The sequence below is a fragment of the Hyperoodon ampullatus genome (genome assembly GCF_949752795.1).
Source record: "Hyperoodon ampullatus genome assembly, chromosome: 4".
In the NCBI taxonomy this organism is placed as follows: domain Eukaryota; kingdom Metazoa; phylum Chordata; class Mammalia; order Artiodactyla; family Ziphiidae; genus Hyperoodon; species Hyperoodon ampullatus.
In genome coordinates, this window is record NC_136917.1 from 63,125,601 (window position 1) to 63,139,165 (window position 13,565).

General features: G+C 35.3%; 1 protein-coding gene across 2 annotated transcripts in view; it reads right to left on the reverse strand.

The window, feature by feature from the left end:
- Positions 1 to 13,565, reverse strand: part of SEC24A (SEC24 homolog A, COPII coat complex component) — a gene marked incomplete at both ends in the record, with an annotated part of 72,622 nt that overhangs the window by 28,471 nt on the left and 30,586 nt on the right. The window contains 7 exons of one of the 2 annotated variants that reach the window (XM_079702712.1): positions 86 to 292; positions 1,386 to 1,441; positions 5,915 to 6,033; positions 7,392 to 7,504; positions 9,789 to 9,898; positions 11,668 to 11,794; positions 13,278 to 13,377. In XM_079702712.1, coding sequence (XP_079558838.1) covers positions 86 to 292; positions 1,386 to 1,441; positions 5,915 to 6,033; positions 7,392 to 7,504; positions 9,789 to 9,898; positions 11,668 to 11,794; positions 13,278 to 13,377 — 832 coding nt within the window. Of the gene's footprint in view, positions 1 to 85; positions 293 to 1,385; positions 1,442 to 5,914; positions 6,034 to 7,391; positions 7,505 to 9,788; positions 9,899 to 11,667; positions 11,795 to 13,274; positions 13,378 to 13,565 lie in introns of both variants that reach the window. The other variant, XM_079702711.1, reaches the window with a different exon arrangement.

Consider the following 13,565-nt stretch of genomic DNA (forward strand, 5'->3'; position numbering starts at 1 on the left):
TGAAAAATAAATTTGAAATAAGCTCTGTACTCAAAGGGACAAAGCACCAGCATCAATCTTATCATGCACTTGATGACTTTCTAACCTTAGCAGATGACCTTTGGTTGGGCTCCTCTCGTGGTTTCAGGGCTCCCACTCCAAGAGTTGGGAGCTGTGTTTGAAAAACAGACATTCGACCACCAGTTGGGGACATCAGCTTAAAGGCAGCCTGAAGGGCTGGACCCAAGGCACTCTGGGTCTCCAGGGTCTTGGTGAACATTTGTGGCAAAGTTTTCAGTAAATCTTGGACGAGCTTGTGAAATAAAGCAAGAAAACTCAAGAGTATTACAATAAAAAAATTTTTTTTCACATTAAGTCACTGACTCATACAATAGACAAGACATTGAGTCATGATGATGGTCAGAGAATCTACAGACAGTACAGTAAACAATGAAGTTGGTCAAATGACAAGATAGCCATTTTAAGTCAACATTATAAATTGGCAAGCAAGACAAATCAAAATTGGGGCCTTACAGTTCTTGCACATGCAAGTAGTCCAGCAAGACTATAAGTCCAAATGTATCCAAAAGAACCATCACAGTTTAGAGATTTTACATATTTAAATGCCATGAAATATGGCCTTCTCAATCACCTCTATACACTTTATTCTTTTCAGTTCCAAAGTGCGTTTAACTCTTCCCTACTGCAAAATCTAAGATAGCCAGTAAATTTGCCAACTAGTAATATTACTACAAAAGAAAAACAAAACAAAAAACAACTACCTATTCAGGTTAGGTTGTACAAATAAAGAGAGTTAATGGGAAAAAATACTTCACACTATGGCGAAGTCACCATTGCCAACAGCTGAGACCATAGACTTGCTAGTTAAAATGTTACCCCTACGGCATATATGCATGTACAGGGTAGACAACATCCCCCCTTCAGACACATTCTGTTCACCTCTCACTGTATTATGTCATGGCAATTTCCAGGCAGGTAATAAGAGTTTCTTCTGAACTGACCCCAATGACACTCTGTGAATCAGAAAAGCAAAGGGCACTGAAAGCAGCCTAAAGTGCTTCTATGTAGTGACCAGAAGCTTATCTCAGCAACCCTCCCAATTTCCCAAATGGCTGGCAAGGCAGGTTTCCTTCAGGTTTCTCTCATTTATGGAACAGGCTTATCTTCTACCCTACTACAAATGGATACATTAAACTTAAAAGCAATCAGTTCAAGGGCAAAATCAAAAGCTGTTCATCTGATGAATTTTAACTAACTGCAAATATAAAATGCTATACATCTTAGAAATGTCACAGAGAGAAGCAAAATTCTACTTAAAGTTCATTTAAAAAATATATTCCTTCAACATTTCAATTAAACATGTCAGATAGGAAAGTGTCCCTTACCTCTTTACTTTCATTTAAATTTACTAATAAGTTCTCTGGCATAGGTATAAAAACATCTGAAAGAACAAATAAATATTTCTCTTAAACAAAACTTAATTGTTAAAGATGTTCCAAATACATAACAGTGATATAATTAACCACCCCCATACTTAGAGAAGAGCCACCTCCTCCATTTGTACAGCAATGTCTACGTACGTTCAGAGTCACCAAAAGAGCACTGATTTAGGCTTTTACTGCAGCTTACCTATTACCATGTAAAAGGTAAATAGCCTCCCAAATAGAAAATACTGACCCACAAGCACTCAGTAAGGGTTTGTACAAGTACTCTGCTTCTTAGGTTAAAGACAATTTAGAATCCTGCTTTAGAATTCTTGCTTAGCCCCAGAAGCCAGCCAAAGAAACACTCTTGGCATTAAAAAAAAAGTTGACTAAGATGACACACAAGAATTCTGTGTCTTGACATGGAATACAGCCCACCAACAGCTCTGTCATTCATAAAGCACATACTTTCTCATAAAGAAGGCCCCCATTATGCTCATGGGACTACGAAGTCAAGTGGATCAGGAGGTATGCTAAATGGCCACATCAGAAGAGCTTCTCAGGATTCAAATTTATTCTTTCTTAGGAATTAAATATCCTTTCTTAGAAGGAAGCAAACTGGGAAGGAAATGTGGGTGGTGATGCAGGATTATGAGGGGTCTCACTTTCTACATTTTTGTACTGTTTATTTTTTATTAAAAAATTACAAAAATAAGGCTCATCATAATGTTCATGAAAAATAACACCAACAAATAATTTGAAACATTAAATATTTACTTTAACTATCATATAAAAAATGTACTATTGTTTAGATTTCTTCCTTTTTCTTTAAAATTAAACAGATTTTAATAAAAGTTTTAAGATATAACTCACATACCATAAAATTTACCCTTGCAGAAGATACAATTCAGTGATTTTTTAATATATGCATAGTTGTACAACTAACCCCACTATCTAATTCTAGATCCTTTTCATCATCCCAAAAGGGAACCCCACACCAATTACCAGTCATTCCTCAATTCCCCGTCAACTCCCACAGCTCTAGGCAGCCACCTTCTGTCTCTGGATTGGCCTATTCTCAACATTTCATATTAATGGAGTCACACTATGAGGTCCTTTGTGACTGGCTTCTTACAATTAGCTTCATGTGTTCAAGGTTCATCCATGTTGTAGCATTTATCAGTACTTTATTCTTTTTTATTGCTGAGTAACAAAACATTTCATTGTATGGATATTCTACATTTTGTTTATGTTGGGTTGTTTCCACTTCTTGGCTGAGTTGCTACCAACATGCATGTACACATTTTTGTGTGGACATGTTCTGTATTGTTTTTTAATAATTCATATTTAGCAATTTTTAAAAATTGAAGTGTAGTTGCTTTACAGTATAGACATGTTTTTAATTTTCTTGAGCATATACCTACTAAGTAAAATTGCTGGTTATATGGTAACTCTGTTTAACTTCCAGAGGAACTGACAAAATGATTTCCCTGATGGCGGCACCATTTTCCATTCCTACTACTAGTGAATAAGGGTTCCGATTTCTCCACATCCTTGCAAATACTTGTTACTGTCCTTTAAAAATTTTTTTGCAATGTGACATCCAGCAAGGGATATTCCATTTATCAGCTCACGTATACAATTGAGAGGCTGGACCATATCAGTAAATTCACAACTTGGCCCATCATCAGAATCACCTGTTCAGTGATTTTATTTTATGCCAAATAAGTAGCTGGGTAAATAGATAAGGGAAATGAATGACTGACATGGCTGTTCTGTTGTGAGACCTGGAACAACCAAGACAGAAGGGGGCTCTATTCAACTACTTCATTTTAAAGTTGTACAGTCAATTCTCCTAATTCACAGATTTTATAGTTGCAAACTTGCCTACTTATTAAAATTTATTTGTAACCCCAAAACCAATACTCATGGAACCTTCCCAGCTATTCAGATATGCTCAGAGCAACAAAAAATTTTGGTTTTGAGAATTTTTTTTAACTGGTGTGATGTGGCATTTCACTGTGGTTTGCATTTGCATTTCCCTGATAACTCATGATATGGAGCATCTTTTCAAGGGATTATGAGCCAACTGCATATACAGAATATTGAATAAGGTGTATTGAATAGAGACATGTCTATTCAAATCCTTTGCCCACTTTTTAATTAGGTTGTCTTTTTAATAAGTTGTAGAAGTTTTTTACATAATCTAGATATATATTTTGATCAGATACATAGCTTGCAAATATTTTCTCTCATTCTCTCATTCTTCACTTTCATGATGGCATCCTTTGAAACACAAAAGGTTTTAATCTTTTTTAATTTTTAAAAATTTTTATTTTTTTTAGTTTATTGAAGTATAGTTGATTTACAATGTTGTGCTAATTTCTGCTGTACAGCAAAGGGATTCAGTTATACATATACATATTCTTTTCCATTATGGTTTATCACAGGATATTGAATATAGTTCCCTGTGCTCTACTGCAGGACCTTGCTGTTTATCCAAAAGTTTTTAATTGTTAGGAAGCCCAACTTATCTGTTTTTTCTTTTGGTGTTTGTGCTTTTGGTGTTATATCTAAGAAATCACTGCCTAATTCAAGGTCACAAAGACTTACTTCTATGTTTTCTTTTAACAGTTTTATAGTTTTAGTCTCATACTCAGATCTATGATCCATTTGGAGTTAATTTTTTAAACTGTGGTAAAATATACATAATATACAAAATGTATCACCTTAATCATTTTTAAGTGTACAATTCAGTAGCATTAAGTACATTCACAATGTTGTGTAACCATCATCATTATGTATTTTCAGAACCTTTTCACCATCCTAAACAGTACCCATTAAATAATTTCTCCCTTCCCACAAGCTCCTGGTAATCTATAATCTACTTTCTAGCCTATATCTCTATGAATTCACCCATTCCCGGTACCTCATATAAGCAGAATCATATAATCTTTGTCCTTTTGCATCTGGTTTATTTCACTTAGTATTGATATAATGTTTTCAAGGTTCATTCATGTTGTAGCATGCATCAGAATTTCATTCTTAGGGATGAAAAATATTCCATTATATGTATATACCACATTATTTAACCAATCATCTCTTGATGGATACTTAGGTTGTTTCCAACTTCTGGCTACTGTGAATAATGTTGCTATGAACATTGGTGTATGAGTATTTGTTTGAGTTTCTGCTTTCAATTCTTTTAGGTATATACTGGGAAGCAGAATTGGTAGATCATAATGGTAGTTCTGTGTCTAACTTTTTGAGGAATTGCCAAATTGTCTTCCATAATACTGCACCATTCTACATTCCCACCAGCAATATACGACAGTTCCAATGTTTCCACATCCTTGCCAGCCCTTGTTATTTTCCATTTAAAAAAAAAAATAACCATTCTAATGGATGTGAAGTGGTATCTCATTGTGATTTTGATTTGCATTTCTTTACTGACTAATGATGTTGAGCATTTTTTCATGTGTTTATTGGCCATCTGTATATCTTTGGAGAATTGTCTATTCCAGTCCTTCGTCTTTTTTTTTTTTTTTTTTTGCAGTACGTGGGCCTCTCACTGTTGTGGCCTCTCCCATTACGGAGCACAGGCTCCGGACACGCAGGCTCAGCGGCCATGGCTCATGGGCCCAGCCGCTACGCGGCATGTGGGATCTTCCCAGACCGGGGCACGAACCCGTGTCCCCTGCATCGGCAGGCGGACTCTCAACCACTGCGCCACCAGAGAAGCCCCCTTCGTCCATTTTTGAATTGTGTTTTCTTGTTGTTGTTGCTGAGTTGAAAAGCTCTTTATATTAATCCTTCATCATATGTGTGATTTGCATATGCATATATTTTCTCCCATTCTGTGACTTTTTACTCTCTTGACAGTTTTCTTTCATGTACAAAAGTATTTTAACAGTGATAACATCCAATTTATTTATTTTTTTCTTTTGTTGCTTCTGCTTTTAGTGTCATATCCAAGAAATCACTGCCATATTAAGATTTTTCCCTATGTTTCCTTCTAAGAGTTTTACAGTTTTAGTTCTTAAGTTTAGGTCTTTGATCCAAGCGGACTCTCAACCACTGTGCCACCAGGGAAGCCCTGAGGGACTCTTTTTTTTTTTTTTTTTTTTTTTTGTGGTACGCGGGCCTCTCACTGCTGCAGCCTCTCCCGCTGCGGAGCACAGGCTCCGGACACGGAGGCTCCGTGGCCATGGCTCACGAGCCCAGCCGCTCCGCTGCATGTGGGATCTTCCCAGACCGGGGCACGAACCTGTGTCCCCTGCATCGGCAGGCGGACTCTCAACCACTGAGCCACCAGGGAAGCCCCCTGAGGGACTCTTATAATTCCAAAAATCTTATGATTTTATACTCAAGGTTTTCCTCAGTATAGTAGAATCATACCATATGCTGATAGTTTGTTGAACAGTCATGAAATATTTCTAAAACTAAAAACTCCTCAGGCAGTTCAATAATTTTAAGTATATAATATATACCTTCAATATCTGAAACTATTAGCATCTGAGGTTGAGATAGACCTTCTTGAAGGCTGTAGAAGTGGATTGTACTATCAAATGTTATGAAGCCAATTTTTGTCCTAGTGTTGCCAGGAAGCCTAAAAACAAATTCAGAAAGTATTTTATAGTTTTCTCATATACATATATACCTAAAATATCTGCAAAGAGTTAAATACAAATATCTACTTCTGTGTTATGAAAACTGCCCCAACATAAATGTTTTTAACCCGTGCAATGTTTAGTGTATGAAAACATACACTAAAAGAAAACACTATATATAAGTCACACAATCAACAAAACCCAGCAATAATACAGCAATCCAAAACTCATTATACCTATATAAAGTTATATCAATCACTTAGGAAATGATATATAAAAAATACTGGAAAGTATATACAGAAGTTTGTAGATGATTTTAATTTATAAAAAATGCTTCAAAAAAATTACCAAACACTAACTCTAAAATGTAATATAAATTTATGAACTGCACATCTTTAAAAAACAATTGCCCAAACCTCTTTTTATATTGTTTAATGCATTCATTTAAGAAGATCAACAAAAAGATCTGTTTTTGAAGAACTTAAATATGTAGACCATAGTTTCATAAGGGGAAAGACAAACTAGTTTTCATTTTTGTTGTTCATGCTTGGGTGAGTCAGTGAACTCTCTCATGGACAATCCCCATACGTAACCTACAACATTAAAAATACAAATGCTGATAAGAACAAGAATGCCTTGCGCCAAGGTGAGGGAGTTAGTCCACTTTTGATGAGATCTGGTCCTACACATTCTTCCTTACACACAAGAGCACAACAGTATTTCATTACACTGAAAGGTCGCACTAGCTTTTACGTGTTACACTAAGTATCTAAGAACCACTTAAAGTACAGTTATTTTAAGAGGCTTAAGAGATATGACCAGCAAATGCAATGTGTAGATACTGTTTAGATTCTTATTTCAACAAACCCACAGTAAAAAGACATTCTGGAGACAACCAGGAACAAAAATTGAACTGGGTATTATATCACATTATGGAATTATTGCTAATTTTGTTTGATGTGATTCTCATATTTTAGTTAGGATTAAAAATAATTCCAAGTATTTCTAGGTAAATGATATACTGACTGAGATTTGTATTAAAACACTCTAGGGAAAAAAGAGGGAAAGACAGGGTTAGATGAGGCAAGAACAGCTGAATGCTAAAAATATTGAAGTTGAAGGATGGGTACCTGGAACTTCATTACATTCTTTCTATTTACTACATATTTGAAATTTTTCCATAATAAAAAGTTTAAATAAATTAATGTTTCTCAGCGAAAGTGAGGCCTAAAGTTATCTACTGATTTAAGTGGACTTTTAGAACATAATTACATAACTTTTAAAATATAGTTTGAAACCACTTAATCATTTTACAAACACCGTTAGTTTATAATTTAACCTGAATTAAGATACTTACAAATCCAGATTGTCTAACAAACTCTGGCAAACTGAATTCAAGTATCCAGTTTCAACTGCATTGTGAGACACATCAAATACAAAAAGGTACACTGGAGGTTGAGGTGGTCGTAACTGAAGGAGAAAAAGGATCTCATTAAATACAATTAACAGAATTAAACTTAAACTTACCATTTGTTGTGTCTGTGTATAGCAAAAGAATAAAATAAGCATTATTTACAGATTAAGTGGAGACCACAATAAATACAGTAAGAAAATAATACAGAAAGAAGTTTTTTTCAGATGCATACTTAGAAAAAGGACAATGAGGATATAATTATCATAAGTCAGAAGAGTATTTTTTCTAGGACAGGAAGAGGAAGAAATGTTATCAGAAATGCATTTATGAGTATCGGCAATGTTCAATTTCTTGACCTGTGTGGTGCAACAGTGGTGCTATGATTATTTGGTAACCTATATATTTATGTTTTATAGGCTTTTCCATATGTACATTATATTTCACAATTTAGAAAAATGTACAGCTCTGAAAATGACAAATCAAGTTAGCCTGAACTGGTTATTTAACCAACACATTTCAGCCAAGTTCCAGAAAAATGTACAAGTATATTTTAAACTTCCAAGTTCAAAGATTTGTTTTCAATTCAATAAAAAGCCGGGGGTGGGTGGGGAGGCAGGTACAAATTGGGAGATTGGGATTGACATATATACACTACTGTGCATAAAACAGATAACTAATGAGCACCTACTGTTTAGCACAGGGAACCCTATTCAGTGATCTGTGGTGACCTAAATGGGAAGGAAATCTAAAAAGGAGGGGATATACGTATACGTATAACTGATTCACTTTGCTATTAACACATTATTGACAGGGGTATTTTTGCAGAAACTAATGCCTGTGGCCGTAATATGTTTATATTGGGATATACGTATACGTATAACTAACACTTTGTTAGTACAGCAGAAACTAACACAACATTGTAAAGCAACTATATTCCAATAAAAATTAATTTTTTAAAAAAAGCTCAAGGTCATGAAAGACAAGGAAAAGCTAAGGAACTGCCACAGATGGGAGGAGACTAAAGGAACAGAAGCTAAATGCAATGTGGATTGAATCCTGGGACAGAGAAAGGATGTTAAGTGGAAAAACTAGTGAAATCCAAGTAAAGTCTGTAGTTTCGCTCATAGTGTTGTGCTAGTGTTAATTTAAGCTTGATGATTGTCCTAGAGCTACATAAAATGTTTACATTAGGGGTAGCTGGGTGAACTCTTTGTGCTATTTTTGCCACCCTTCTATAAGTCTAAAATTATCTCAAAATAAAAAGTATTTTAAGTTTTCAATAAAAATAAAATAAAATAAAAAGCACCAAATAACCACAATCAGAACTCCATGTGTAGTATACTAACTTTTATATTTTTTTGCACATATCACTTGCAAAATCCATAGAATCTGTTGCCCAAGAGGTAAGTCAGGAAGGAAGAAAACCTCTTGCTATAGGCAAATTTCCAAATTTAAAGGAAGCCATTTTTACAAAACCTGGGAGTTAAAGAAACCCAGGAAGGCCAATTCAAAAGAACAAATGCTTCTGATTTTTTGGTTTTAATTCAGCAGAGGGACAGCTACACTACAGAAAGCGATCGCCAGCCATTTAAGTGTCACAAAAATGTTTTCTCCACTGAAATTTCTATGTGATGAAAAGAGACTGAATCTTCGTAATATCTATACTAAAATGGCCCCAAATGACCAGATAGAGACTATTCCACAAAAATATACTAAAATAAAATATTAAAAGTTGGTATTAAATTTTATCTTCATATTCCCTTTCCTTAGAGGCAATTATTGCATGGGGAAAGAGAAATCAAATCAAAAGTCCTAAATTTTTATGAGACCTCTAGCACCTGCTAAAGAAGATCTGGAAAGTCACCTAACTAAATTTGTTTCACATCCATAAAACAGGATTAACAGCTTAAGAGTTATTTGTGATGATCAAAAATAGATAAGTGCTTTATAAAATGCATAGTGCTAGTTAAATATTAGGCATAATTATTATCTTTTCAAACGCAAGCCCTCAGATAGTCACACAAGTGTATAAAAGTAGTTGCAAAGAGGATGTGCATCACATCATTATTTGTAACAGAAAAAACTGGAAGTGACCTAAAAGTAAGTATGATCCCAATACTATATTGCAAATTTCTGGATGGATGCCCAAGAAACATAAGTGGAACTTTACATACACTTTCACTTTTCAAACTTACCCTTATATACAAATTAACTACTTTTATAATGAACAAGGATAACTTTTATAAATTAAAAATATAAAATTTTGGTTAAAGGACTTTATATTTTATTTAAAACCAGGTATAATGAAATATTTGTGCTATATAAAAAATGAAAGTTTACCATGTATTCTGAAGGAGCCATAAACTCAATAGTAGCATTTTGAACTTCAGGTCTTCTGTGAGGTTCTCCATAGACTCTGGTCAAAGGGTTGTACATGAATTCTTCAGGAACTATGTGAGTTAACAATATATAATGTTAAAACTGAAAGGATTAAGTTTAATATAGCTTGCATTTGGCTGTTTTCTTAATTTAGGAATTTATAAATAATTCAATATAGACTAAATATTAAGGGCTAAATACACTTTGTTTTTGAGTCCCATTCAATTCCCCTCTACACTGAATGGCACTAAGTATGTTTTGCTTTTACAACCACAAGCACTATGATTTTTCTTTCCCTATCTTCTAATATCCTTTTTTCTCTTAATTCTTGGAAAGCTGCTTTCCTAAAGTAGTTTGAAAGGATGATAAAAACTCATTAAATGCCAATTATTTTCTTAAATGCAAGACTAAACTTTGTCTTAAATTTCACAGTGGTACATGGATAATAACATTTGACATATGAAATGTACAGACTCTGGTTGCCCCTAGAAAGCTATGGTAAAATACTTCAAAGGTTAAAGCCTAAGGGTATGGTGAGTTTCAATAGTTATAAGACCTTTATGGAATATCAGTTGCCTACTGCCTATAAAACACTAGTGCTCAGAGTATTTTCTAAATTAACACATTTATGACCAGAGACATATTACAGCCACAGGCATTAGTTTCTGCAAAAATCCCCCCGTCAATAATGTGTTAATTATCATTTCATCTGTCTTCCAGGTAACTGTTTAAGAATTCAAATTCCTATATATGCTAAAGGGTAAGCCATAGTTCATGAAATGGTCTGGGCTGCACACAAAAGTGACTTCAACCCTTAATATAATTTAATTTCATATATTGAAGCATATATACATAAGATTTTAAAGGTGTACTAAACACTATAAATACATATATTTTCTGCATTATTACAGAGTAGAAAGAATGCTCTTTTTCTACCCTCACTTCTTCTACTCTAAAAATACAAACAATAAAAATGGTTTTAAAAATCTCTCATGTTCCTCTATTTCCCAATGCTTAATGAAATTTCCTTCTAAACAGAGACCAAATTTTCAATGTGGGTAATGGCATGCCCTTTTTTTCCTTCTCTAATCCTAACAGAATGTTGTCGGTTAGATGATATTCCTCAAATATAAATTGTGAAACAGTTACTGAAGAAGATCCCCTCCTCATCAGCTACTAAAAAAATTACATTCAACTAACCTTCTAGCACCGCCCACCTCCCTTCATACAGCAGTGAATGAAGCTAATGGCAGCTACTCTGTGGGCTTATTTTCTTTCACCCTAGAGAAAAGGCATGGGACAATTTCTAAATAAAAATATTTCTTAGGGCTTCCCTGGTGGCGCAGTGGTTGAGAGTCCGCCTGCCGATGCAGGGGACACGGGTTCGTGCCCCGGTCCAGGAAGATCCCACATGCTGCAGAGCAGCTAGGCCCGTGAGCCATGGCCGCTGAGCCTGCGCGTCTGGAGCCTGTGCTCCGCAACGGGAGAGGCCACAACAGTGAGAGGCCCGCGTACCGCAAAAAAAAAATAAATAAATAATTCCTTAAATTACAGGCTTAAATAATACCATGAAATATGCCATTTATTATATACCCAATAGAATAAATGTAAAAAAGTGGTATCAAAGTAGTATTACCACATTTTTTGCTTAAGAAGTATATAATTATTTATATATAAGTATAAATGCCTAGAAAAAAGTTAAAAGAAGTTATATCTGAGTGAAAGGATTATGGGTAAATAAGACGGGATTTTGTTTTGTTTTTTAACTTCATATTTGCGTTATCTGATTTCCCTACAATGCATGTAGAAATGTTTAAATGTTTAAAAAAAAAAAACATACCATCATTGACTCGGTAACATAAGTTACATTTCCATCTCCTTTGATCAAGAAAGCTGACAAAAGGATTGATGTATGTCCTGCATGAACGGCATCTCACAATTGTACTAGAGGTAACCACAGGCAATTGCTGGAAAAAAAGGACTAAATTATTAAAGGCAATGATGATCATGTCTAAAGGTCAAGCAATTAATCCATACCTTCCAAATAATTGTTGGGATATTATAATTTTAGAGAAAAAACTAGGGTAAAAAAATGTGTCCAAGCTGCCAAACAAAAAATTATGTAATGACATGTATTGGTTCTTAAACCCTAGTGATTTTCCCCAGGACCATTCTCATTAAATTTTGCCTTTTAAAAAGTATTTATTTTCTCATTAAAAGTTTACATTGCAGGGCTTCCCTGGTGGCACGGTGGTTGAGTGTCCGCCTGCCGATGCAGAGGACGCGGGTTCGTGCCCCGGTCTGGGAGGATTCCGCATGCCGCGGAGCGGCCGGGCCCGTGAGCCGTGGCCGCTGAGCCTGCGCGTCCGGAGCCTGTGCTCCGCAACGGGAGAGGCCACAACAGTGAGAGGCCTGTGTACCGCAAAAAAAAAAAAAAAGTTTACATTGCAAAACCAACACAGTAAATTTACAACATATCTGTGAGATGAGTGGTGAAGGAAGGATCAATATTCTAAAAAAAGGACTAATTAAATCATTAGGAAGTTTCTTTATGTTATATTAACAGGCTACTAAGTTCTCATAAAAGAACTGTCACAAAGTAAGGTATGGTTAAATTATATTTAAATATTTTACTGGACTTCACAATTATGCTCCTATTTAAAGTTTATCCTACGTTTTAAAAGATCTAAAGTTAAAGTCAAAAAACAGTAAAGGCGGGCTTCCCTGGTGGTGCAGTGGTTGAGAGTCCGCCTGCCGATGCAGGGGACGCGGGTTCGTGCCCCGGTCCGGGAAGATCCCACATGCCGCAGAGCGGCTTGGCCCGTGCGCCATGGCCGCTGAGCCTGCACGTCCAGAGCCTGTGCTCCGCAACGGGAGAGGCCACAGCAGTGAGAGGCCGGTGTACCGCAAAAAAAAAAAAAGAAAAAAATTCAGTGAAGGCAATACAATCCTATTACCAAAAGGAGGTTTGTTATGGGAAAGTCACTTCACTTATGGACTGATTCTCTCAAACCGTATGTGGTCACATGTCAAGGTCCCAGAGCCTAAGGACAAAAGTAGAAGGGCTTCTTTTCTTTTCTTCTTCTTCTTTTTGGAAACAGCTTCTTAAAGCAACAGATTTTATTCCAAGAATGGAAAAACTGGGAGAATGGGTAAAGTATTTTAATGGGTAAACAATTTACAACTTGTTAAAATAGTATGGTTCATTTATTTATTTTCTTCAGTACCTCTATTCTATTCAGTACCTCCTGAATTTTTCAACGATATGTTTATTTTATCTCTTTGTGAAAGTGTTTGATAATATTTTTGGTTGAAATACAAATAAAGGAATCGGCCAATGGTCAAATTCCTAAAGATAGCTCAATCAAATTCTTGCACTGTTATAAAAAATTCCTTACCACCAAGATAATTTTCCACAAAACATTTACTTTCACTAGTAAAACATACCACTAGATCTTTAAAAGGATGAAGCAGCAGTCCCAAAGGAAGTTTGGCTTTATTCAGTAAGGCCTGAGTCTGAGGAATGCTAGTCAGTGTGCATCGAAATAACCTGTATCAACGTAAAAATCATTTGTCAGTTGTTACTATGAGTATTTTTGGACAAAAATAAAAAGACTTAAAAGGTACACATTTTAACATTGGATCAGATTACAAATGAAGTATTTCAATAGGCCCTCACAAATTTTATCCGTCTTAAATATCTAAATCCTATTCAGAAAGAAAGGGTAGACGGTTATA